The sequence below is a fragment of the Tarenaya hassleriana genome, unplaced genomic scaffold (genome assembly GCF_000463585.1).
Source record: "Tarenaya hassleriana unplaced genomic scaffold, ASM46358v1 Cleome2, whole genome shotgun sequence".
Lineage (NCBI taxonomy): Eukaryota > Viridiplantae > Streptophyta > Magnoliopsida > Brassicales > Cleomaceae > Tarenaya > Tarenaya hassleriana.
In genome coordinates, this window is record NW_010965372.1 from 2192999 (window position 1) to 2220058 (window position 27060).

The 27060-nt window shown below is 39.2% G+C and overlaps 4 protein-coding genes and 1 long non-coding RNA gene across 12 annotated transcripts in view; 1 reads left to right on the forward strand and 4 right to left on the reverse strand.

Annotated features, from left to right (window-relative positions):
- Positions 1–1256, forward strand: part of LOC104811760 (auxin efflux carrier component 2) — a 4100-nt gene extending 2844 nt beyond the window's left edge. Inside the window, exons 6-9 of the mRNA XM_010538576.1 lie at positions 1–174; positions 270–355; positions 549–783; positions 906–1256. Coding sequence (XP_010536878.1) covers positions 1–174; positions 270–355; positions 549–783; positions 906–972 — 562 coding nt within the window. The 3' untranslated portion in view covers positions 973–1256. The remainder of the gene's footprint in view (positions 175–269; positions 356–548; positions 784–905) is intronic.
- A 1272-nt stretch (positions 1257–2528) lies between these two features.
- Positions 2529–7888, reverse strand: LOC104811761 (coatomer subunit beta-1). The gene is made up of 6 exons (XM_010538577.2): positions 7784–7888; positions 5043–7094; positions 4202–4711; positions 3842–3927; positions 3464–3739; positions 2529–2808 (listed from the first exon to the last, which is right to left on the reverse strand). Exons 2-5 carry the CDS (start codon positions 7086–7088, stop codon positions 3538–3540), a joined length of 2844 nt encoding a protein of 947 aa, XP_010536879.1. The 5' UTR covers positions 7089–7094; positions 7784–7888; the 3' UTR covers positions 2529–2808; positions 3464–3537.
- A 571-nt stretch (positions 7889–8459) lies between these two features.
- LOC104811762 (uncharacterized membrane protein At1g06890) lies at positions 8460–11200 on the reverse strand. The gene is made up of 7 exons (XM_010538578.1): positions 10769–11200; positions 10105–10256; positions 9796–10001; positions 9599–9692; positions 9294–9460; positions 8994–9164; positions 8460–8893 (listed from the first exon to the last, which is right to left on the reverse strand). Exons 1-7 carry the CDS (start codon positions 10857–10859, stop codon positions 8602–8604), a joined length of 1173 nt encoding a protein of 390 aa, XP_010536880.1. The 5' UTR covers positions 10860–11200; the 3' UTR covers positions 8460–8601.
- Positions 11201–11589: 389 nt separating this feature from the next.
- Positions 11590–21098, reverse strand: LOC104811763 (calcium-transporting ATPase 8, plasma membrane-type). 4 transcript variants are annotated; one of them, XM_010538581.2, is made up of 36 exons: positions 20986–21098; positions 20525–20697; positions 19412–19627; positions 18789–18905; positions 18651–18690; positions 18422–18534; positions 18201–18332; positions 18008–18097; positions 17796–17865; positions 17608–17678; positions 17437–17520; positions 17270–17347; positions 17112–17186; positions 16846–16929; positions 16686–16768; positions 16493–16601; positions 16336–16391; positions 16197–16239; positions 16018–16101; positions 15782–15919; positions 15604–15669; positions 15410–15508; positions 15153–15263; positions 14767–14937; positions 14424–14483; positions 14109–14273; positions 13896–14012; positions 13570–13668; positions 13339–13476; positions 13144–13244; positions 12921–12966; positions 12707–12841; positions 12504–12611; positions 12312–12403; positions 12093–12196; positions 11590–12006 (listed from the first exon to the last, which is right to left on the reverse strand). In XM_010538581.2, the coding sequence occupies exons 3-36, from the start codon at positions 19553–19555 to the stop codon at positions 11987–11989; spliced, it is 3243 nt and encodes a 1080-aa protein (XP_010536883.1). In that variant the 5' UTR covers positions 19556–19627; positions 20525–20697; positions 20986–21098; the 3' UTR covers positions 11590–11986. The 4 variants fall into 4 exon arrangements, with proteins under 4 accessions (XP_010536883.1, XP_010536882.1, XP_010536881.1 ...); XM_010538580.2 differs by having other exon boundaries at positions 20525–20718; XM_010538579.2 differs by lacking the exon at positions 20525–20697.
- Positions 21099–23972: 2874 nt separating this feature from the next.
- Positions 23973–25974, reverse strand: LOC104811765. Of its 5 annotated transcripts, XR_771495.2 has the most exons (6): positions 25742–25974; positions 25546–25661; positions 24939–25388; positions 24686–24846; positions 24526–24587; positions 23973–24231 (listed from the first exon to the last, which is right to left on the reverse strand). It is a non-coding gene; the product is annotated as an uncharacterized LOC104811765 (long non-coding RNA). The 5 variants fall into 5 exon arrangements; XR_771496.1 differs by lacking the exon at positions 25546–25661 and having other exon boundaries at positions 25742–25971; XR_771498.2 differs by lacking the exon at positions 25546–25661 and having other exon boundaries at positions 24939–25177; positions 25742–25965.
- Between the last annotated feature and the right edge of the window lie 1086 nt (positions 25975–27060).

A 27060-nucleotide genomic window follows, 5' to 3' on the forward strand; every position in this document is an offset into this window, starting at 1 on the left:
CACGAAGAAGATGGGAGGTGCTGACGTGGAAGGCGGAGGGCTGAGGAGGCAGCAGATGCCGCCGGCGAGTGTGATGACGAGACTCATTCTCATCATGGTCTGGCGAAAACTCATCCGGAACCCTAACACTTACTCCAGCCTCTTCGGCCTCGCTTGGTCCCTCGTCTCCTTCAAGTATATATATATATATGCCCATCCATGACTGTATATGTATATATGTGTGTATACGTACGGTCCTTTTTCATAATTTTGTTTTTGTTTTTACACAGGTGGAATATCAAAATGCCCACGATTGTGAGTGGATCTATTTCCATATTGTCAGACGCAGGGCTAGGGATGGCTATGTTTAGTCTAGGTATATATATACGTATAGCATTCCTCGTCTTCTTCCTAATCAATGAATGCATGTACGTACTTGCTGTAAAATGCATGTTAGATTCTGCCTTGATTCATACAAATCCATACAGAGGATTGTGATCCCTGTATAAACCCTAAATATTATACTTACAATAATGTTGGTTTTATATGTTGGTCATGTATGGTTACAGGGTTATTTATGGCATTGCAACCTAAGATCATAGCATGTGGGAAATCGGTGGCCGTATTCGCCATGGCCGTCAGGTTCTTGACGGGTCCGGCCGTCATCGCTGCCACGGCCATTGCCATCGGAATCCGAGGCACTCTCCTCCACGTCGCCATCGTTCAGGCTGCTCTTCCCCAAGGTATCGTCCCCTTCGTGTTCGCCAAGGAGTACAACGTCCATCCTGACATTCTTAGCACTGCGTAAGTTTACTTTGGATATTGCAACAACAATAACAAAATATTCGTGCGTGTTATGGAAATTATCTGTGCTTTATTTAATTAAAGTCTAATCAAGGTTTACTTGTTAATTACTAATCTGGCAGGGTTATATTCGGGATGCTGGTTGCGCTGCCCGTAACAGTTCTCTACTACGTGCTTTTGGGGCTCTGAGTTAATTGAAACGTATTCTGAAAATCAAAGAGAAAACCCTAATACATAGGAAAGAAAGGAGAAGAGGGAGAAGGCTAATATTCCAAGTCATGCTTAGGTGGATGGACCGTGCAATTGTCGCATTAATTACTTCATTAATTTAGAGATAGGATTAATTAATTTTGTATAATCAAGCACATGCATGTACGCCACTCTCGCAACTTTTATTTCCCCTTTCCAAAAATTTTTGGGGATGTACGTAGTCATACCATTATTTATCGTTTATCGATTATTCGCCTTTAATTGATTATATTATTAATATTGGTATCATCATCATCGCATCAATCATAAATTTGATTAGATCGGGCGAAGTGTGAAAAATTATGTTTAGATTAGATCTAAGCTAATAATAATAATGCTTTCCGTACTCTTTACGGTCTATTTATACTTTAAAATATTCATTTTTTTAATCGAACATGCTTCCAAATTTTGCCTTTTTCTATTCCATTTGTTTTTTTTTTTTTGGTCCTTTTGTATACATTGATTTATGTATCTTCAGTTCATGGCATAGGAAAACGTTTTATTAGCCACGCTGCAAAGCATATCATTTTCTTATATATAATATCCCGGTCGATATGCACACTATATAAACTATGGATAGGAGAACATTGGGCGGATCCCATTCATTATCAAGGGGTCCTATAACCCGCTCTTTTGATAATTTTTTTTTTAAATTCTTTATAAATTTTGAATAAAAATTGTTATATATATTTGAAAAGATACGTTGACTGTAACGCGAAGACTCTCACGTGGGGTATCAAAACGAAGAGATGGCTTTGGGACTCGCTCTCTGGTGGTCGGATGTACATTGAACGATCGGCACATGAACACTATAGTTGTCCTGACAACTTCGTTAATTTCTCCGCGGGCGCACAAAAAAAAAAAAAAAGATAAACATTTACTCTTATTTAATGCTTACAAGAATCGTATATATATAGTTACAGATTTGTTTGTGCAGCGAGTAGGAGACACCGTCTGCTCAGTGACAGCCATCTCTGTCTCTTGTCTCTCTGGGCAACATATTATTATAATGGCTCGTTTGGTCTGTCCGAATCTTGGTTATAATATATATTTTGTAAATTCTGAATCTATCTTGGATGTTATAAATCTACGATATTCTCTTTATTTTATGTAGTTTCACTCCAAAGAAGCAAGATTTGGGATTTGATTAGACTATTCACATGAAAGAACGAACAGATGAAAAATAGATAATTTATCTGTATAGATTGAAGTATATACGTGAATCTGCCGAGTGTATATATACTATATACTACTCCTTTACGCGAGAATATACGGCGGTTCACATAGCTTAGTGTTCTTCTTTTTTTTTTTTTGGAAACAAAAACAAATATAGAGAAGAGATGGAGGTAGATTCATACACACAATAACCTGAACGATTTTCCATAGAAATAATTAAACAGGGCTAATCTGATATTATCAGTAACTTAAGGGTCGTACAAGTTGACGAATATCCAGTTCTTTGATGGACCAATGAGTGAGCCCATATTAAACGAGAATTCTATGTTCAAATCCATGGGCATTGGCTTAGGGAAAACACAATTAAACTGTTTCGGCTTCAAAAGTAATATTCCTTCCTATCCTATACAGATATAATGCGAAATTTTCTGTGATAAAAATGGATGCTGGAACAGATGACAAAACAAAAATAGGAAGACGAGAATTAACCGTAGACTCTTCTTGGTTCCGGAGAGTTTTGTCCATCGGGAAAATAATAACAACAAACAAAAAAGCAACTGCATAATGCCCCGAGCTTGGTAACTGGTTCATTGCAAAGTCCTGAAAACAAAAAAACACAGCACGTTTATATATGGGTTTTTTTTTTTCTGCATAGACTAACTAACAGGACTTCGTTTGCTGAATCAATCTCTACAGATACAGACAGCTTCGTATGCTGGGCACAGGTACTCGAGAGTCGAGACCCACGGCCTTTCGGGTATTCAGCCTTGTGGCACCCGAGATATGGGTATCCGGTCCCGCAGGTACCCACCAAGGCACGGGTATCCGACCACCAATGAATCTGAAGATGGGTGCGACAAGACCAAGAACCCGAACAACGGACCCGGGTTTGAGTTTTTCCTAATCACGCGTACCGGGTAGAAGTAAAATAACATTTATATATAATACGTAAGTCTATGTTTGTGTAAAATTATGAATATACCCCAAGAGTCAACGGTAATCAACAAAATTTCCAGGAATTCGGATACCCACAGATACTCGACCATGGTCACGGTATCCGGTTCTCGCAAAACCAAGAACGAGACAGTATCCCCAGAAAACCTATAGAGATGAGGCCGAGACCCGATACCCAAATATCTGGCTGCTACCCGAGCAGAGTCCACCCCTCATGGAAAGGGTATGCGTTATATTACTTGGCAGAGCAAAAAGGTATATAAGAGAAGGAAGGAAGAAGGAGAGAGAGAGAAGGTCTTACCTGTGAGAGGAGAAGAGGTAACATGTCCAATCTATTTGGTTGGACAAGAAGACATCAGGCTACTACGACTACAACTACTTCCCCTTTTGCTTGAGAGTGATCTTGTCCCCGAGACTAAGTGCAATCCCTTGTGTCTTGCTCCGTATCCTTATGTATCCGCTCAGCTTTCCATCCGTTTGTTTCTCCACACTCACGTTTACCAGTGCGTCCTCTCCAAACACGCTTTTAGCGTATAAGTTAGCAGAAAGGAACCCACACTCTCCTTCTAACCCAGATCTGTTAATTACCACATAAATAAACAAGGAAACGTTCAAAGGAAAGGGAGAGAGATTATTATTATTATCATTATTCAACATCGTAAGTAAAAATGGCTCTTACGTTGCAGTTAGGCATTTCATGTTTGTTGATTTGATAATGTGATCCAGAAACTCTTTCTCCTCTTCAATACTTGTGTTTACAGCCACCTGTTACAGTAAAAACAAAAGGGCAATTAATGAAGTAGCCCCCCAAGTTTTATTGCAAGATAGAGAGCTTGTGAATCCTACAAATGGTCAAAAAGAGGACTTTTCTATCAAATATAACACTGCATTTCAGCAGAATCCAAAAATGCTCATGCTCATATATGTAAAATTATAGAAAGTGTAAAGCAAGGAGTGACCCATCTTTAAGATCACATCCAATAGAATAGAGAGACCTAACAAAACTGAGGGGAAATGTAAAAAACAAAAGAAAATTTACCTTGTTTTCCCATTCAAACTCAGCCCACATGGCCCTGAAGGCAGCATCCGAACAAACAGCAGGAGAGATATAGTCCATGATATCAATGTGTATGTCATTAAGGACCACAACTGTTCGTTCCATGACATTTGACGTCTCGTACACAATATTCCCAAATATAACCCCCGTCTCAGTCGACGACACCTTGATGTTCGCTTTTATCTGCTTACTCGTTTCGGGTGCCAGCGTGTAATTCTGAGGACGTTCCACGAGCTTCAAATCACCCATGGTGGCCAACTCCAAGCACAGATTCTGTAGGGTTTCTTTAGTTCGGTTTATAATCGTGACATCAAGGACGATGTCATAGTGATGGACAGTCACATATGCCTCAGCGTAAACCGGGTCGCTGAACCCTGTGAGTTGAAGGATTCGATTGAGCTTGTTCGCATCGTTCTCATCCCTGGTGAACTCTCCAGTGGCTCGTTTTAGGTCGTCTTGTACTTGGTCTTCCAACTCGAGTTGGCTCATACCCTGAAAAGAAACTCATCCATAAGTTTTTTGCTAAGGTAGACCAAAAGAAATACACATCTGTACAGTAATATAGAGGTCTGTATTGGCAGCCAAAAAGAAAAGAAAAACATTAAGGGTGAAGCTGGGGAAACAGGAAAACTACAGAAATTTGTTGTAATATCAGATCTGATCAACCGAAAAAAAAAAAAAGATTTAGGTTAGAGCTTATAGGCCTATGATAGCTTTTAGAGGGGCGATTTCGGCCAATTGAGGAGAGAATTTGGTAACATGGATTGGGTTGTTATATATATATATATATATATAAGATGAACAAATATTGGGATTTGGTTACCTTTCGGCTTTTCAGATGGAAGAAGTCAATGAGATCATCAGGTTGAGCATGAGTTACTTGGGACTGCGCCTTAAGTTCCTCCAATTCTCGTTGCTGTTTCTCAGATAGCATTTTGACAAAACTCTGGCGGCAGGATTCGAGCCATATCTTCTTAATCTCATCACCCCTATGGCATAGCAGTTTTATGCATAGCACAATCCTCTCGTAAGAGTCATTATCAATAGGATGAGGAACCGCAGGAGACTGCCCTAATTGCAGCATGGAGACCATGATCAGCAAAGCTTGTGTTGTCACCTTGTTCACTTCGGTTTTGGATGGCTGCACCTCCTCCAACCTAAGAACAAGCTTTGCCAATGTGCAAGCAACCACAGCTCCCAGGAAAAAGTCACCGGATAAGATCAGAGGTCTCAAGTTCCCAGAAGCAGATGAACCCTGAAGAACAGAAGATGGGGAGAAAACGGTTTCGGAGGCAGCACTTTGGGTAGCGTAAGTTCCATCGGCAAGAATGGCAGGTCTTCTAGAGGAGGCTGTAGCAACGGACTTCTGCTGCCTCTTGTTTGAGGAGTCGGTCGATTCCGCTTCCTCAGAAACAGAGTAAAACGGCATCTCGCCCAGGCCCTGCTTTATGGCCGTTATGCCGCTTTCAACTTCAGAAAGTGATAAGCAAAACTCCCCAATAATCCATAGTGCACAGGGGAAAACCTTTGCACCACGAATCTGATAGAATGCATCCAGCAATCGGGTTATGATCGAAACTCTTAATTTGGGGTTTGTTTCGATTATCTCTCTAACAAAAACAGCCACGTCAAGGGCTGAAGCCACATTGCTGTCCCCCAAGAAATCCATCAAAAGATGGACCACAGTGCTCGCAACTTCAGGGAACTTGACCGCACAAGCATGAATGGCTTGAATGAGCATCTGTCTATACTCTCCGTTCTTCTCGAGCTCTCCACTTTGTGTCTTCATAACTTCTTTCTTCAGTGTTTGGACGACCTCATTGACATTCCGATTAGTAACCAGTTCAAGAACAATATCAAGTGTCTTCCTCCGGATGTCAAGATTAGGGCTAGAGAGTGCTCTGAGCACATCCATGATCAACTCAACCATGATATCCCTATGGGACGACTTAAGCTCATTCAACCTATCGAGCACGATAAGTTTCACATTGTTGTCGCTCTGAGAAAGAAGAAGCTGGCAGTAGGTGTTAGCGGCAGCTCTGACAGCGGTAGGAGCAGATGACAGAGAAACAAGTGTCCCAGCACATTCATAAATAACTGCAGCTGAAGGGGCACTTAACAGAGCAATGATGATCTTAATATACTTCCCCTTTTCTGCAGGATTATTCCTACACACCTTTCGGATCAGTTCCAGAACCACCATCTGGAGCATTTCATTCCACTCAGAAACCCTGTCAACGTTAGTTAGAAGATAATTAACAGCTTGGCCTTGAGCACAGTTAAAGAGCATAAGGAATGCATTTCGCTTGGCCGAGGGATCTTGTTCCGTAGACAAAACTTTCTCAATCATTTCAGGTGCATCTACCAGGAGCTGTTCGCCTTGAGGAAGCTTATATATCGACATAATAGCCAGAATTGCATTCCTACGGACAAATGGATGGCGATGCTCCAGATTTTGTAACACGGATGGAATCAACGGCTCTATTATTTCAGTCTCATTCAACCGGCAGAGGAATCTCAACGTTACTCCACGGATATACTCGTTTGGATGCTGAAGGTTGTTCCTCAGGTTCTGACATATCAAAATCATTTCAGGCAGCACCTTCCCTTTAGCATCAGTTTTATCGATTATTTCCAGGTATAGCAGCAGTAGCTTCTGGATTGTGTGGTCTTCGGAAGGCAGCACATATCTAATAATAGTGATAAAAAGCTGAGGAAGGGTTTCGCCATTCAACAAAAGCATAATCGCCTTCTTCAAGGCATCGATCTTTGCAGGCAGATCATTCCCTTCGAGGGCTTCTTTGATCTCATTTGCAACTGCTGGAGCTCCTTTTTCATAGTGAATGAGCAAAGTACATGATTTCTCCATCTTTTCCTGTTTTGCGCAAGAGGTGAAGGAACACCCAAAGAAAGGATTCAATCAAAACAAATGAAAATCCAAATCATGCAAATTAAAGCCAAACAACGCAGCAAAGGAAAATGACAGAAAGACAAAAATACGAACTCTCACATCCTCCTATTTAATTATTGCCATGATGAAGCACAGATCTTAAGGGAATGACCGAAATATGCATAAAACAGAGTAAAAATCTCTAGTGTTCCATGTCCGAGTTGGCGAGTAAAGGAAGTTCAAGAGATTCATCACTATCTCCCATCCTCAATTTCTACGTCCCAACCTCAATTTTAAACCAATGAATAGGAAATGTATTCGGCATACATATCACATCATGATTCAATTCCCGAGACTGGAAAGGATGTCGGTAGATTTCCAGATCCAGATCCGATCCGCGAAAAAAACTACAAAATTACATCAAATCCAGCGAAACAGCAGAAATTCGGCAGGGACCAGAGAAACCGAGCTCCGGTTCCCAGACAACGGTTTCCATGCTAGAAACCGCCGATGTACAAGCCGGAGAACTACCAGACAGTCCTAAAACACCGATCTACAAAGACAAGTCGCGGGCGAAGCCGGAAAACGGTAAACCAACCGGAACCGAGGGCTCGATCTCTGAGAAATCGTCGACGGGGGTAATAGGAAATACTAAGAGAAGAACGAAGACTTACCGGCGACGGAGAGAGAAAGTTGATACGTGTCTTCTTCGTCGCCCGTCGGATTCACAGATTTGGATCTCGGGGGAAACGATCCTGCCACTGAAATGTTAAAACTGTAGTTGATTCATCTTATATTTCCAGCAGAAACTTTTCTTTTCTTTTATTTATTTATTACAGTAATTTAATTTTAAAATTCTTACATTAATAATTTCTCTCAGATCCGTACTATTTTCAACGAACATTTGGGCCTTGAATGGATCCCACATTTTTCTCAATCCAGCCCATTTATGTTCTATTCATTCAGCCTATGGCCCAATGGCCCAAGACGTTCCTTTTTTTTTTTTTTGGAAAAAACGTTTACGGGTTCGGGAATTTAGTTTAAAACCGAATCCAATTAGATCAAAACCAAACCAAAAATATTTTATTCAAATTTATATCTTATTGATATCCAACTTAACCCGGTAAATACCTAACCAACCAAACTATACGATGTGTACATTAATATCAATTGTTATCAAAATTTGATTCTTATTTAGTACTAAGAACAATATCATTAAGAACCGAACCAACACGATAGAATCGAACCGATTAATATTTGATTTTATACAATTTTTATAAAACTGAATAAATCATTTCGGAACCTGAAATCTGAAACGCACATCCCTAATTATCAAAAATTGAAAACTAATTGAAATAATATTATTATAGTTACAATAAATTCTGAAGGCAATCGATCAAACGGTGTATCCATTGAATGGTGAAAGAGAATGTGGAATGAATAAACATTACAACAGTTCCCAAAAACAAGGGGGGGGTCAGAATTTGAGAAGCTAGACAGCTTCAGACACGTGAGTGTCAAGTTTTTCTTCCATGATGTTGTGGTCACGGACCAGTCTGGTTTTGTTGGGCAAAGACGAAGCAGCAGCTTTCTGAGGGGAGCTCTTCATCAGCGTTTGAGAACGCAGATTCAGGTAGGTGTAAAACGACATGCCCGCAATCGCTACAAATGCACCGCAAACGCTGATCGCTCCCGGGTTCGACCCGAATATGTAGTAGTTCCCGAGCAGGACAACGCAGGTTTTGAACTGCCCCAACACCACGTGCGAGATGGCCGAGGTTGCCCTGATGAACAACAAGACAGGACCAAGACAAAGATACTGAGTTATCTCAAAAAGCATGTGTTTTATATAACCGGGAATATAAATATATATAACTGACTTACCCGAGAGCCAGAGCACCAGACCACTGAAGCAAGAATCCGAGAAGAGCAGACATGAGAATGGCCATTGTGTTATTGAAGTTCCAGTTGAAGGACAGAGCGCCTGGTGGGTCCAAGAATGGAATCATCGAAACAAGAAACAACAAAGTGATTGGAGTTGTCTTCCACATCAACCTGTCCAAGAAAAACAGTACTCCGATATGATATATATATATATATAGAGAGAGAGAGAAAGAGAGCGGAGAATGAAATCATCGGGTCAAAAAGGTTAAGTGCGGGAATCAACGAATCTAAAAAACGTACGCCAAAGCGGTCCAGTTTTCTCGCTGTTGGAGAGTGGACCAGAGGATTTTGTTGGAAGCGCTTGGTAGAATCCAAGCCAAAGCAACACAGGCACCAAAGAGACTGAACTGTAAGTCTGTCACTGTTGCAACTGCAACTCCTATGGATACAACTGTAAGGGCAACCACCTGAAGAAGGATGATCATTGTTGGTTCAGCGAGGAATTAATTATGTGTTTAATCTTACAAATAATGAGAGATTATAAGATTAATTGTGGATTCAGTGAGTTATTTGTCTGCTGGAACAAAGAGGGTGTTTTAGTTTACCTTCAAGAAGGAAACTTTCTTTCTGAACCACAAGAATTCTGCCAAAACAATAGATGGAGTGACTGCAATCTTTGCCATCTGGTAGAATCCAACACTGGTGGAGACAAAAAAAGAACAAATCTAACAATCAGACAAACAGACCAGACAATCAGATTACCACTAGCGTGGCATTGTCCCATGGACCAGAATATACAAACCTGTTATACTTGAGGCTGACATTGGCAAGACCAGTTGAAAGGGACATTACGATGCCGAGTGTATATAGTGATAGGGAGGACGATTTTGAGGCGGGAGAAGCGGGAAGGAGAGAAAGGGAATTCAAAACCGCCATAAGCAAATACGCCACTATGTAGTGAATGAACGTAAGGAACACGGGAAACTGAAAGCCCACGTTTTTAAGAACCTGAAGAAAGAAAAACACAGCAGAAGAGAGTTAGCAAACAGCACAGAAGAAATCCGAATTCCAAGTTGCAGCTCACAGAGAGTTAGTGAAAGTTAAAGAGTACCCATTTGTTCATGAAGATAATGGCAATGGCAATGACGAAATTGAACGTGAGAGCAACAGTAGGGCCACAGGTACGTTGCTGCTGCCTCTTCGCTGTGTCGGAGGAACGGAATTTGTTGAACAAGGATGCCCGTAAATCCTCGAGTGCCCTTCCTGGATCGGATCATAAGCTCCACCATTATTTAATGAAGAGAAGTTTCATAATTTAACAAGTTCAACGCTTCGATGTTTTATTCCTTTCTATCCACTTGCTCTGATCAAGATCCGGACAACGTCAAACTTAATAAACGAATCCAACATCACTAGAACCACATTGAAAAATCCCAGAATCTCAACAGACAAGAACACTTGGCCTATAGACCCGAAAAAGGATTTAACACTATGGTTGCTACTATTCAGCACCGGATTTCTCAACATGCATGTCAACAACCAGACCAGAAACAATAGCTCGACACAGAAACTGTAAAATCTAGACCGAAATCAACGAAATTGACGGACCACAAGTTAGGGTTTGCGCGCAAATCGAAACCCGAATTTGGATCAGCGGATCAGTGAGACTGGAAAATCTTAAACAGAACGGGATATTCGAATTTGTCTCAATGCCGACGAAAATCGACCGAGGTAACACACAAATAACCCAGAGAAGTAACGACATTTCACGATACCTCGCTCTCCAGCGTCGCTGTCCTTGCGCTTGAGAATCTTCCTCACATCTTTTCGCAGCAGAAAACTAAACATCTTAGGACTCAGTAACATTCCCCTCTTCCGTCCGTCTCCTTACAAGCTAGTCGCAGATTCGGACACAAGGAACCATGGCGCGAACACAAATGGCGGCGGAGCAAAAACCCCAAAGCCAGTCCGTTAAAATCGTACCCTGAGTTCAAATTTCACGGGGGAGAAAACTCCGAAAAAGGGGAAAATCGAGGGGGGAGGGGGGAAGATGACAGGGACCAGAAGAGACGAAGAGAAGGAGACAAGAGAGAAGAACACGTGGCGCTGATAACGGGGAGATTGAGGTTTGAGTTGAACGTTGTCTGATAGAGGAAATCACGGTTCAACACCGACCACTGAAAAGGCAGTGACTGTGTGTGTGCGCTTTTTGTTGCGCCGGCTTTTCCCAAAAAATTTTATATATAAAAAAACAAACATCAATGGATGGGTCCCATTTGACCCCTTTTTGGGCCTTAAATCGGTGTAAAAGTTTCATCCCCAAAATGGGCCAAGAAACTAGCTCATTTACTTTAATGGGCCTCAATTTGATCAATCGTGTCAATAGGCTTCCGTCATTGGAGTTTTTTTTTACTTCGATTTGCTAATTGGCCATCTAGGAGGCAAATGACACCGACCGTCTTAATGAAAAAAAAAAAGCATAGAAAAACCATGACGAACCAAAACAAAACATCCAAACATTTGCTTCAGCCCGCGTATATATTAATCTTCTCACAAATGGAAACAAACCACGTATATTTGCCCATCAAACAAAACGTGTAAAAAAAGGTTGATAAAAAGAGCAAAACAAACAGGTATTGTATGATGTATATTCTTCTCCCAAATACGTGTATGAATGGAAATCGTCCAACGAGTTGTAGAGTAAATCACACCCAAGGCCACACACGACCATATTTCCACTTCACTTCCCTCCGCCCCCCACCCACAAACTCAAAAAAATTTGCAACTCTTTAAGTTTTGTCGTGTAAGAAAATATATGAACCGATGCCCAGCAAACGAACTAAAGGTAGATACTCACCAATGTACGACCTTGAAAAGTATACGAGAAAAAAGAAAGAGAAGAATCCGCTAAGTAACCCTTTAGGTCAGAAGTTAGGAAAGATGGTGTCTGCCTTATAGTTGATATCCGGGAAGTCGTTCGTAATGGACAGTTCTCAACGAGTGGACAATGAACCTGGAACAAGACAGAATCGTTAAACACCAAAAACCGGTCCATATATATATACATATAAAACAACAAAGCGGTCAAAAGACTCTTACTGTCGGAAGAAGCTCTTTTCTTGGGCCTAAATGTACGAGCGAGTACTCGGTTGAAAGGTGTTTTGGGAACAGGGATGAACTTCCCTATTAAAGCAAGCGGCCAACTGGTCCAAGCCAAAAAAAAAAGGAGAGAGAGATAAAGATTTGATGTTTTAGTTCTGAAAGTCCGGCCTGACCGAAGGGGAGAAAAAAAGTAAAAGGAAAGGAAAGAAAGAAAACCTGATAAAGCCGATGGCGACACAGATCAGCCACTGCTTCCAGTTGAGTGGAGTCGTGGAAGCAAACTTGCCAAGGAACTCCACTATGATCACCTGGGTTGTATCATACAAGTATTGAATGCGTGACGATGATCTTGTGAAGGAAAATAATTTGGAGGGTTGTGAGTTATATATATATATTATGATGACGTACCTGAAGAACAAGAGTTATGGCTATAATTCCGATGAATAAGCGGTTTTTAATGACACCTCTGAAGATATTCTTCTCGTCTGGTTTCCTGGCGTTGAATTCATTAAAGACCTGGCAAGGGTACGACACGAGATTGATTATAATTAAGGCCGAAAGAAACTCCTCGTAATGTTTGATAGTGGTACGAAGATCGGTGTAAATCTCACTTGGCAGAGGACAAAAGCGTTGAAGATTAGGGTATTCTTCACTTTGGTAGCATGAGCGGGATCTTCATGCTCCAGATGCAGCAAGCCCTTTCCTCGGAAATTTATAACCAATAGTACGCTCACTTGATATGCAGCCTGTATAATAATTTTGCCATTTACACGAGTCACGAAATAGTGTTGTGTATATATATAGAGAGAGACTATCGATTTTTACCTGAATGAGCAAGTTTCTCCACATGATATTGGTGATGAGAGGCTCTCTGCACCAAACAAATAGCAAGTTAACCGGCTATATATGCATACATACATATATACATATGTATGCGTGAGTGTGTGTCTATTAAATTATAACCATATCCGTCAAAATATTAAGATGGATCAAAGTCTTTGAAAAAACAGGAAGAAGAAGAAGAAAGATTTGGATTTTGAGAGGATACCTTCTTCCGACAGGGGGCCTATGCATGAGGTGATCAGTTGGGGGTTCAGTGGCCAAGGCCAATGCTCCAAGAGTGTCCATTATGAGATTAACCCACAGCAACTGTAACATTACAACATGACACAGCTTCTTCTTTATATTTTATTCTTTTCTATTTTCAGTTTGTAATGAAATTTGACAGAGAAGGATGTGCGACCTGCACAGCGTTGAGTGGGACATCGCCACTTGAAACTGCAGCTACCACGTTAATGATGAGAGCTGCTACATTGACCGTTAGCTGAAATTGTATGAATTTCTGAATGTTCGCATAGACCGACCGACCCCACCTTACAACCTATATATATTCAAATAATGGATATCAGAAGGAAGAATCGGGGATGAAACATATTCCAGAAAGAAAGAGGCCAGCCCAAAGAGTTTGACAAACCTTAACAACTGAAGCGAAGTTGTCATCTAAGATAATGATATCTGAGCTCTCCTTCGCCACTTCTGTTCCTTGGATTCCCATAGCAAGCCCAATATCAGCCTGACATTCATTCACCAGTAAGAAAAATCAACCCAAATACATGAAGGAAAAAAAAAGACAAGACACCGGTTCTAAGGGTAGGCAATATTGTTCAGAATACAACTTCCATGTATGGATTTCATCCGATTCCTCTTACCACTAGAAAAGTTGGAGTGGGGTTGAAAGAAAATAGTTTATCAGAATTTACAAGAGGTGAAGTAGTTGATAAGTCAGAAGAATATTCACACCTCATGTAGTGCAGGCGCATCGTTTGTCCCGTCTCCAGTTACCGCAACGACGTGGCCACGCCTTTTCAGTGCTTGGACAAGCAGGAGTTTGTCATTGGGTGATGACCTACCCATAACCTTCACACCCACATCAATCATTTAATTTTCCATTACAGTATTTATGTATTCAACCGTTTAAATCGAGGTCTGAAAGTATAGCATCAGCAATCATACCGATATCTTGCTAGCTATCTTTTCTCTCTCTTCATCTGACAAGGAGCGGAAAGTTTTTCCTTCGATGAGATTAGGCTCGGTGGCGTCAGCATCAGAGGTTAATATTCCGCACTCCATTGCAATAGCTTTAGCAGTTTGGAGGTTGTCACCAGTTACCATTCGGACCTGAAAAAGCACACATTGCGTTGCTGTAAGATTGACCGACCAGTATACAACAGAAAGAAACATCCTAAAATGGAAATAAGAGATGGGACAAACGACCCTTGAAATCAAATTGTTGTATTGTGTTTCGTTCAACAAAGTAAATGAGGTTACCTTCACACCAGCATTTTGGCACAATTGAACTGAATCTCTGACTCCCGGTCTACAAGGATCCTGAGCATACAAAAATCTCCAATAAGACATTCTATTGAGAATCTTGCAGCAGACATGTGGGTGAGTCTGGTAAGAAAAGTGTCCACATTTATGAACTCATGATCGAAACTGATGAGGATTCGAACAATTTCAAAAGGAAACCCACATACTTCCACGGGACTTTTTTTTTTTTGAACTAGCCGAAGCTAGAGAGAAAATAAAGCAACAATTTAATCTTTACTAGTGTCCATATGAAACAAAAGCTGTAGAAATAAAGCATTCGCTGTAATTATTTTTTTTTAACCTTTATACCGACGATAGCAAGCAAACAAAGGTCATCCTCTGGGAGAACCCACTTTGAGAGTTCTTCTTCGCTCGTTGGGACTTTTTCAACCTCGTAGGTTCTGTAGGCCAATGCTACACATCGTAGAGTTCTAGCAGCCATGTCTTCTATAGCATTCTTAAAATATGAAACCTGGAAACAGATATATAAACAGATAGATTTATCAGACATCAGATACTATATGTTTCTTAAAATAAGAAACCTGAAAGTACACATCCATTTCTAACTGGACTACACTGTTTGATACACATCTGCAGCAAAAGTGTACTGAAAAAGAACAATATATGAAAGTTTCTGATCGGTGTCCTGAACCTTATGAAACCACAAAATGTTAGTTTCTTACAAACCTTGTCTTCAGTCATTTCTGTCACATTACCACCTTCATCCATGTAGCTTTTGCATGAAGCCAGAACAATTTCAGAAGCTCCTTTCCAATGAATATGAACTTGGCCATCAGGCTGAAAAAAAAACGAAATGAAGAGAAATAGATAAAAACTGAGTAAATAATCCAATGAGAGAAAAAAAAAGTAGCGAAATTAAAACCCTTGTCATCTTAAACACACATGATTCATCTTTTAGCAAAGATTAAAGGAATATATATTACCAGTTTCACAGCAACACCGCCTCGTTTTTTCTCCGAGTTAAAAGGAAAAACATGGAGAATTGAAGACTGCGACCTCACAGCATCAAAATCCATTCCCAACTGATCAATAGATAAACAATGAGAGATTTAGCCATCAATTTTTATGTAATATACCTCCATTTAGTTAGTAAACAAATATGATCAGAGAGCATTACCTTAATTCCCCAACCGAGGATGGCTTTTTCTGTTGGCGAACCAGAGAGTTCAACATTGCCACCACTCTGAAATCAAATAAAACCCCATGAGTCTTTCCAAACATGCACTAAAAAATGGAAACTTTTTATAAGAAAAAGTCGAATACTGAAGGTGTCAAAGACAAAACAAGAAGCTTACTTCTGGCACATAAACACCACCAGTTGTGTTTTGAGCTACTCCTTCAACAAGCAATGAATTAAGCTCTGGTGGCAACTGTGAGCTGTCGTCAGGAGTATCCATTTTGTCCCCCCCAGCATAAGCCTCAACCACTGTCATCTGTTTAAAAATCCAAATAAAAATCACAAAGAAACGGTTAATATTTCATCGTGATTAAACCGAAACCACATAGAAACAATATTTCTTAACCAACACACCTGATTTAAAGTCAAAGTTCCAGTTTTATCACTGCAAATAGTGGTGGCAGAACCCATCGTCTCACACGCTGAAAGCCTTCGCACCTGCAAATCAATTTTTTGTGATCATAATTATATGTATAATCCGATATTTCTGCTCTCGCGCAAAACAAGAGGACGAGATGGAAAATCAAGCGTACCAATGCCTTATCCACCATCATTTTCCTCATTGAATAAGCAAGACTGCATCAAAAAGAACAGCAAAAACAAAACATATATGGATCTGTCATATATCTTGTGGACTACCATTACTGTGAAAGAAAACAAAAGCTAGCTTACGTTAAAGTAACAGCTAGTGGAAGTCCCTCAGGCACTGCTACTACCACAATTGTAACCTGCAGAGCATTCAAACGGTAGCCATTTTCAAGACGAGACGATCAAAGAGCTTTGTCAGTTTACACCTCATCACACTAAGATAGTTCGCTAAGAAACATACCGCTACAGTTACAATCTTGATTACGTCATCAACCACATGACCAGGTTTTGTCTTCCCTTTGACAAATTGAGGATTACCTTTAATATCTTCAGTGTGGCCAGTGAAATACCTGGACAAATCAAGGAGCGTTACAAAGAAAACTTACAATATGTGTTTTTTTTTTAAGAAATTTACGTTTAATGTTAGAACATACCGGATCAGAAGTACCAACAAGACGGCAAGAGCAACCGACAGACCAACAATACCAATAAAAGTTGCCACCCCATTAAGGCGAACCTGATTAAAACCAGTTGAAGGTTATATAAGTCAGGGCTAATGCATTGTATAGATGATGATATTAAATATTTTCCTACCTGCAACGGAGTTTCTTCACCATTGTCTTCTGAAATACTGGCCATAAGCAATCCCCATTCGGTGTTAATACCAACAGCCGTGACCTTGCAGAAAAGGAAAAGACTGATTAACAATCTTGATATGATTATAGCCTATTTAGCATCTGATTAGACGTCAGTAATCTTTTTGTTTCACTGTTTTCCATAATAAGCACCATTTTGTGCATGAAAACCAAATAATTAAGCGAACAATAACAAGCAGGAAAAGAATGAAATGCATGTCCTACCAACATAATACCATTGCCATCTGCCACTTTACAGCCAGACATTAGGAAGGGGTCCTTGTTAGTATTTTTTGGAACCTGACAAGAAAAGATTTGTTAATCAAATCACAATGCAGATAGCAGTCAGATCAACTTCATTATCGTTGGAAACAAAGACGCACAATTTTACTCTCTCCAGTCATGCTGGACTCATCGAGCGCAAGCGAGTGGCCAGTTATTAATACCCCATCCGCTGGTACCTACACATATTTTTCAGACACCAAATCTATGTTAAAGATTAAACTAATCATACCAAGAAACAGACAAGCAAGGGAGAAGAGTCACTTGCCTGATTACCAATGTTGAGGGGTACGATATCACCCACCACGATGTCATATATTGAAATTTCAACTCGTCTTCCACCTCTTATCACCTGTGAATAACCTCACTTCAGCAAGCGAGAACAAAAAGAAAAAACATATGCAGATTAAAGGAATAGTAAAACACTGCAAGAACAGACCTCCAGATGTATGTTTCTCTTTTCCTCGTTCAGGTTTTGGAACTGGAGAGACTGTTTGTAGTCACTGATAGCTGCAAAAGAGATTAAAAAACATGCAGATGTGTTCATAAATGCTACTCAAAACCATACCATACATATTGTCATGCAAAGGTCTTATTGTTGACATATGAGGAACATGGTAAACATACCTGTCACAATGACAACAAGGATAACTGCAAAGGCAATGCTGCCTCCATCATACCATCCTTCTTTGATTCCCTATACACAGCAAACAGTAAGAAGTAAATACCGTTAGTGCCAAAGATTGCAAATTCTACAGAAAAGCTAAAGAGGAAGAATATATTTCATGGATGTCACTGTCAATAAATAGCAATTTGATCGGTTATCTTCTGACACGAACCTCTGTTTTAATCCCGAGTACTAAAGAAGCTACAGCTGCGACCATCAAAATTATTAAAGTGAGATCTTGGAAAGCTTCCCAGAGAAATCTCTGTCACACAAAATGAGAATCAAAAGGTTCATCAGAAAAAATGAGCATGAAAAGCAGAACTTAAAAGCCCGACAGAATTGATAAGAAGTTCATCTTTGCATACCAGAAACCCTTTTCCTTTCTTGCGGGGATAGGTGTTTGACCCAAAGGTGTTCTTGCGATTGAGCAAGTCACCATCATCACCATGGATACCTCTCTCTATGTTTGTCTTCAACAAATTCGACAAGCCTCGAACCTATTACAAATGCAAACCGGATGAGACTCAGTGGACAAGGACAACGAAGAGAGCCAACCCAAAGGACAAATTCAAGATTGAAAACTTGCCCCTCCATTTTGTTGCAAGGCAGCTATGTTGTGATCCTTTGACATTAATACAAGTTGTTCTGGTCCAATTCCAAAATCACCAGCAGGGATTGCAGGAGCTGTTTGTTTTCCGCCTGGACAGAAGGAAAATGAGCTCAAATAGAGGGCCTTAACACAATATTTTTAACCAAATCTGTGCTTAAAAACCGAAGCATTATACTTCAAAATTAATTGTAAACATCAAGATTACCCTCCGGTCGGCCCCCCATGTCTATGAAACGATTTGCAGCCTAACAACAAAAGAAACGAGACAGATCAGGGAAACCAAACCGCATCACAGTTCAGACGTGACCATTGGTCAAAATGTGCAACAAAATGTAAAGTTTACCAGAAGAGCTTGAGCATGAGATCTGATCTTGCTTCTCATCTCTCTCTTTTCTTCCTCCTTTTTCAAGTTCAAGGTGTACCTGAATCTCCGGGAGGCATTCAGCACGAACACAGCTTTCTACGAATGGCAAACACCGTTGTTGGTCCAATCATTAAGACAAAAGCATATGAAAATAAACCATAAGAAATCAAGAACCAAACAAAACATAAACCCTGTGATCCTCAACTCACATCTCCTCCACATAACTGCTAAATGAGAAAGAATCGAGAGAAAGAGTAATAGTGTACAGAGTCACGGACTCTTTAGCTTGACACGCATAGAAAACCATGCATTAATCTCACGTCGATTAAAAGGAAAAGAGGTCTAATGTCCTAATTAAGAATACTAATTAATTCTAACCTAATTATTGCTAATGCAAGCCACTGAGAAACGGTCCACTATAATTTATGGATGCAGGTAATAGCCTTATAAAATATCATTATATTCAATATAGATGAACATATACACAAATACACACACTTGTCTGCATGTGTTTTCAGTGGCATACAAAGTAAAATTACGAAGGTAGATGCACAACTACGGTGGTGTATGTGTAATTTAGAAGGTTAAGGAATAAGCATTACCCTCCACTGACGCAGACGCTCGATAGAAGCATTCTTCGGTGGGATTTCGAATGGGTCCAAATCGGAGTCGCCGGAGCCACCGGCCCCGGACTCCAAGTCGCTTCTCCGGCGCCGGCAAGGGGATGTCTTGAAGATGTTCGCCATTGTTGTCTCAGGAGAGAAGGCACAGAAGCCAATGATTCGAGGCTCACTTAAATCGTTCACCACTTCAATAATCTGCAGAGGAAACAAAAGCTTGCTGTTGCGCCGGCTACAATACTTACCGATGAACTCAATCGAATCAATCAGATTTACAGAAATTGAAGCAAATACCAAAACACCAAACACAGCAAGAGATTTACGTGTTCGGACTAATTGAATCGATCCTACTCGCGACCAATATCGTATGATCTTTGATGATTCACTAGAACTCGAAGAAGATTGACACGAATAGCAGATTCCATTCTCTAAGAACCCAGAACCGAAAACAGCAGCAGAAGAAGAAGAAGAAGAAGAAAGCAGAATGTGGTACTTTTAAAACATCCCGCCCTTTTTAAAACCCCTGACTCCGGTTTAGGCTAATTACATGTTTTCCCTCGGTTTAGTAATTCGACCCCGGTTTGATCCAAATATACCCATCTCCGAACCCTCTTCCTGGGCTAGAGTATTGCCCTGTTTTTTTATTCTTCCTAGCTTTAAGCCCCAACATTCGTGTATAAGGAAATACTAAGATTGATTTTGTTTTCGCTTTCGGAAACCAAGTGAAATCGAAAGCAGAAAACGAATTTTCTCTCCATAGAAAAAGTTTCTTCTCTCTGGAAATTTTCTTGGATACTCTCTTCCCCCGCTTCCTAAGCAACATGAGAACATGACAGAGCAAAAAACACCGACCGACCACGCCGCTCCTGTTTCGAAGATCTCTGTCCGAGAAACTAGACATCATTGCTAAGCCACAGAAATTTTCTCAGAGTTTCTTCTACTTTCCGCCTCACCAACTATGCCATGGAAACGCGAGGAACAAGCAACTCCCATACTTTAATTCAGTAGTCAGATCAACTAAGACATATAAAAGCATTCAAGACATAACAAAGAGACAAAGGAGGAGAAGGAGACGAACAGATCTAAATCACAAACCACGCAGTTCTTCTTCAGACGGTTTGTCAAAACTTTCTGGAAAGACCAGCAATCGTCGCTAATCAAAACAGCGTCACGGATCAGTTTTCTAGTGTTTCTTCCACTTCACTCCACGTGTCCCTCCCTACCAACTACTTCGTGAGAGATGGAAGAAAATTCGCCAGAAAGAGAGTCTCTCCCACCATGAAAACGACCTTGGAAACTTTCTTAGTCAAAACGTTTTCAAAAGCAAGTAAGACCGGAGTCTTCTAGATAAGAAGAACAAGGAGGAGGAGACAAGACGAACCGACCAACAGACAGAACACCATATAAACAAACAGCGATTAAGGTTTTTATAGAAGAAAACCCATCGAAACTCGTTCTATGGCCGGTGAACAAACTTCGAGGAACAAATAAAAAAAGAGCAAAAAAGAAAAGAAAAAAAAGCCTTCGTACATCACTGAAATCGCCGGCGAACTTACCGGTTATCTGCGTCGCCGTGTTCTTCTTTCCCGGCCAGGAAAAAGCAACTTTGGAGAGAGAAGATCTGGGACAGGAACAAATCGATGCAACAGTGATGTTATGGCCAAAATATAAACCGGCACATGTATGTAGATATACGTTATATATACACATGTAGAGAGAGAATAAGATTAGTTAAAATCATGGATGTAGTGGCATTGACAAGTAACGGACACTTTTGCCTTTACTTGATACGTAAGCAACGTGTCACGGCTGTGGTAATTCCCTCATTTTTCCCTCTTGGTAAATATCTTTTTTATGGCATCGTAATGGGTAAATCCTACGTGTGTCAATTGTGGCCCGAGATCCGAAACCGATCCAATCTAATCTAAAAAATAGTGGGTTTTGGATTGAGGCTTGAAAATTTTCAGGTTTTTAAGTCGGGTTCGATTCGAGTATCAAACTCGATTCGAGTCAGTCCGATTTTTTTTTTTTAAACTTAAGAAAAAAAGAAACAAACATATTAACAAAGAAAATCGTGCGGAGTACATCCAACCCGACCCGATTCAAATCTGAGATTTATAGGATTGAATTTCAGACTCAATGATATAAACCAAAAAAAAATCGGACCGATCTGAACCTAAACTCGAAATCTTCGGACCTGATTGACATCCCTAATCTCCATTTTGTTATTTTTTTTTCACTTTTTCAATTTATCAAATTTAATAACCTAAATAGCGGTGATTCAGATTTAATATCCGCCTATAAAGGAGGGCGATTCGTCCGCCACGTGTAAACCGGTGATTCAGATTTAATTTCTCAAACAAACCGGTTACGTTTTTTTTTTTAAAAAAAATTATTCGTGGGTCTTTCCAAAGGAGAAAAAGATTGTTTTTTTTTTTAATGCTGTATAACGCGACGCGTATAAAGTTACGTACAGGCGAGCCCACGTATATAATATAAGGCGACTTGTAAAGTTAAGATTACGTATAACCTAAGAGACTCAAATGACATCTTCTCTGTTGCAAATCGTGTTTTGCCACAATAAAATATGCATAAATTACATCAAACTAAATGGACTACCCAACTTTATATATGTAATAATTCATTCCCAGCTGCATGGGCCGCCACTTGTATAGACAGCGAAGCTTGTTTTATGTTTTTTGGGTGACAAACCACAGCGAGGCTCGTATTGCTGACGTGTCAGACCGCGGTGGGAAAGGTGGTACACGTGTCCGCTGGTCGACTTCGTATCACACAACTTTCACATCGCTTATCTCATCAGTCATTGTTTATGTTTTATGAACGTCCTAGCGAACATTTTGGTTTATTCACCGAATGGTTGGACAATACTCGAATAAAAATGGTCATGATTTTTTTTTTTAATTCGAAAAAATGAAATCTGAATTGAATCAAAAGGAATAAAAAAATAATTGAAAAAGTAAAAAAAAATAAAATAAATTTTTTTACCAACAAAAAACTAAATCGGAATAAAATCTAATCAAATCTAATGATTATAATTTTTTAATAACCCAAATAATCAAATCCGAATAGAACCGAACCAAACAAAAAATAGTGACCCCCTAAGCGGACATAATGCAATGGCTCAACCAAGGTTTTTCAAATTTTGTAGAATACCACGTGTATAGTATTGATGATAGAATGAAATTGAATAGATTACATACCCTTTTAACAAAAATCATTAATTTGTATTCTAAATAGAGTAGATAAATCCAAACTGAATAGAAAACACAACATTATTTAAATTCTATAGAAAATGAAAATCTTTATTATTACCGACACAAAAGGCCGTTGCTTTGGAAAATAAACTATATCCAATAAAGAAAATAACGAGTAAAATGTCGGACACAATCGAATGTCGCGTGATGGATGAGAGACATGTGATCCGAACCGTGTCCTGTAGTTTTTTAGACTTCTGGTTGGATTCTGGCCGATAATGTCAAACCAAAGCAATGAGATTATGCGATTGAAAGAAAAACACATTATCTAATCCTCATCTTTACTTTTTTATTGCACACTAAATTAGGCTTTTTAGAAAGATACATCCCACCAATATCAAAATTATTTTGTGTAAATCTCAGCATCTGGACCCATTCTCCACCCATAAAAAAAAACCCTTTATTTATTTTTTGCTTTACCTTTTTCTGATTGAAGTATAAATGACAACCTGTTTGATTTTCAATCTAATAATAGTAATAATAATAATAATAATAATAATAATAATAATAATAATAATAATAATGTTGAAGAAAATGTTGCTGTCAACTGTCCACAGTTCTATACATGGAGAATGTACGTACAGTGATCAACAAGACTGGTGAATGATAAGATTGGGAACGATGCCGACACAACTTACATCTAGAGTTGTGTTCATGTAGGAAAATCGTTAGAAAGAAAAGTTAACCGCCTTCCAAAGATTAGTAATAATTTAACAAAATTTATAAATAAAATCAAATAAAGATTTGTCTTTTACTTTTTTTTTGTTTCTTTTTCTGAAGGGAAACTTCCAGCAGTGAATAAGTTAGTCAAAAGAAAAAACCAAACATAACCCCCTTTGCCTAGGCATAACGCAAGAATACTTCTCCCTTTCCCTCGTTGATTTGAATCAAATTCGATCAAAGCCAGCCTACTTCATAAACCCACAATATATTTCAATAAACAAAGCATAATAACATACCATCACCAATTTAAACATTTTTTTTTGGTTCCTTGCTCGGGAATAAGCATCAGAACAAGGTGTCGGCCGGCATAAGAGGCCCAGCTCATGATGCAGATTCCATAGTCATCTTTGCATCGGATTTGACGTAGAAAGAAACTACCGAGACATCTCATGTGACACTGACGTTTTTTCAAAAAAAAAAATCACATGCCCAAACCCTGATAATGTGCTTAAACAGTCTCACGAATCAATATGGACCTCAAACTTTGAGCTTTTGGCACTTTGGATCTCGTGGGTTTTATGTTTTTCAAATTAAACAGAGAATAATGATCGAATATATCGCATTTCTCGTTTTAGTAATGAGTGATTGAGCTTTTTTACCGAATATCGAATGCGGTAAAACCATTTACCATGGGATCTGAGGTCACGGGTTCGAAGCTGTCTCTCTACATAAAATGTGGGGATAAGGCGGCCTAATATATTCCCTTCCCCAGCACCCCACTAGATGGGATACGAACTGGGTTGGTCCTTTATCGAATGCGAATGCAGATCGTGCAGCTTCATCGCTTCTACTCAGTCGGAATACCTACCAACAAACGAACCAAGATTCAGCAAGAAGTTCTAGGAAAGTTAACACAGATCTCAATGGAATATCACATGTTTCAGGAGTTCAAGTGGATCGATCGAAAGCAAAGTTATGTCGTTTACAGGTTACATAACGCATCTTTTCACTTGTATAAACAGGAAATGCTAATGCAACTGTATTAGTAGATAGACCTATGCCCTTCATTATGTGGTTATGTGACACTAAACCTTGCATCACATACTTCCCTAACTAGGATATATATATATATATTTGTCAAAAGGCTCAAGAGCTTACTTTCCCCTGACTAGTCACAGAACCCCTTGAGCTTTGGCTCCATAGCCAGAATCTCCAGCATCCTATAAAAACACAGAAGACAGTACGGGCCTTTCAACACATGAATCTTTAAGACAGGGAATACCAGAAGGATACGAAAAAAATTGGAATTATCAGATACCTTTGCCTAATATGACTTGTCTTTAAGCCTCTCATTGATGAATTCAACTTCTTCAACGTTCACTCCTTCAAACAATTTCTTTGGGTGGAAATCGTATATATGCCAGAACAAGATCAATACTTGAGGATCCTTACTTTGTGGCATTTAGGACGATTATTTTCCTGGTAATTTGGCCATTGCATGTCAATTAAGATGAACAAATAAATTGATGCACATGCATTTTAGTTTATATTAATCAAGGTGCAGCAATAACCTCTTTTGAGCTATAGAGCTGCCACTTTGCTGACCTCTGAATCTCTGATTTGCTGATTTCGTGAATGTATTTCGAGATTCCCATTTTCCTGGCCGTCAGCCTGTTTTTGCAGGCGTTTCCTTCGTCTTGATTCTTCAACTTTCCTCATCTTCCATGGTGTGCTAATTTTCTTCTTCATTCATTCTCAGGTCTTACATTTTCTAATTTCACCAGAATCACACCTCAAGCAAATGAGCATACTTCAGAGTTCAGAGAACATGAGGTCCAAAAGAGAAAATGATCAGTCATCCTACAGGCAGTAAAAATTCCCTCCCTATCTGGTAAACTAGCATCCAAATCCCTTTTCTCCACCAATAGGACAAACAGCACATACAAGTGAGATCTACTGTCCGAACAAAAGAACCTTCCCAAGTGGACGCCTCTTGGATCAAAGATTATTGATTTCAACACCTAGTTCGATTTCCAGATTAAAAAAAAAAAAAAAAACTAAACTGTTATACTGTCCAATCATACATTGACCGGAAAAGCAACAACTGTGGGATCAATGCATGGAAGTAACAAGTGGGGACCAATTCATTTATATGCAAACACTTCCACTACTGATTACCGGTTTCTTCATCTTCGGATAACAAAACAGAACTCTATCGGAAAATGAAATTTGCAATGGCGCCATGAGAAAACTCCATTTTCCCCCAAACATCAGTCGCAAGCGAATCACACCAACTGGAGCAATACAAGTTAAATCGTCCTACACAATGAGCTCATCACCTAAAGGGCGTCAAACGGAGAGTGAGTGCACAAACCTCAGATTCGGATTCGGAGAGGAATTTCTTCAAGCATTCGGGAAACCGGAATCGATCGAGCGGAGAAGAAGAAGAAGAAGAAGAAGAACCTTCTGATCAGGTTCGAAATTGAGGGTTTTGCTCTCTTTCTCGCCTGCTTCCTTTACGTCTCGCGTTAATTATTTATTTATTTTTTAATAAACGATTTATGTGACCCAAACAAGACCTGTCGCGGGGTAATGGATCCTAAGTAGGTTTGGACATTTTTTTATTAGTAATTGATAAAAATCCAATTACTGAGCCCAATAACAACATATGGGCTTTAATATTATCTGTGTTTTAAATACATAAATAATTAATATTTATTATTCTACAATTCATAATTAATTCTTTTATACATATATATATATATATCGTTGGATAAGATGTAATTATCCATCCTCTTAATTTTAGATACATATCTTACAACCTTTTTTCCTCAAAGATTGTCAATTTCTAATATAAGGCATTTCGTCTTTTGTTGTCAAACCCGCTCCTTTTCTGTAACTATACAATTTTATTTTCAGACCAAACTAATGAACCGTTTTATTTTATTTGTTCTCTCTCTACCTACCTTGTCTGAACGTATTTTTCACCGTCGATTAATGGCTACCCAACAAAAACCTGCACTAAGTAATCAAATGCAAGATTGATTAATACAATTTTATTTAATCTTAAATTCATTCAAATTTGGAGAATTTAACCGGTAGCTTTTTTTCATTCCAAATTCGAACTTTAAATTTGGAAAAAAAAAATCTATATATATATATTCATGAATTTTCTAGATTGTTGAGCTTAGTATGAATTTCGGTATAAAACAATTGATTATATCGAAAAATAAATATAATTTTGGACCACCACTACGCATTGTATTTTTTTTATAAAAACTACTGATGCTACGCATGTGACCGGATCATCTCTGATATTTTTCTCGAGGCGCAATACCGTATAACATGTCACGAGCAATAAATCTATTTGTTTTAATTATTTAAATTCCAATATTACACGTCAGATTCGAACCAAGTCAAAAGGAGAAATCCCTTGCATGTCTTAGCTCATTCATTAAAGACAATAACAAAACTTTTTTTTTTGTTTTGGTGTAAGAGATCATTAAAAAAATCCTTGAAAAAATATGTCCATTACTTTTTAAAAAATACTGATGAGAATATCAACCTTAATGTCGGGTTTTATATTTATGTAACCTCCATTTAGCATGTTTACTATTAATGGAACTTGGCCATTTTATCAAAATACCTAAAAATCGTGTGGTGTATATATATATATATATATATCAGGAGTTC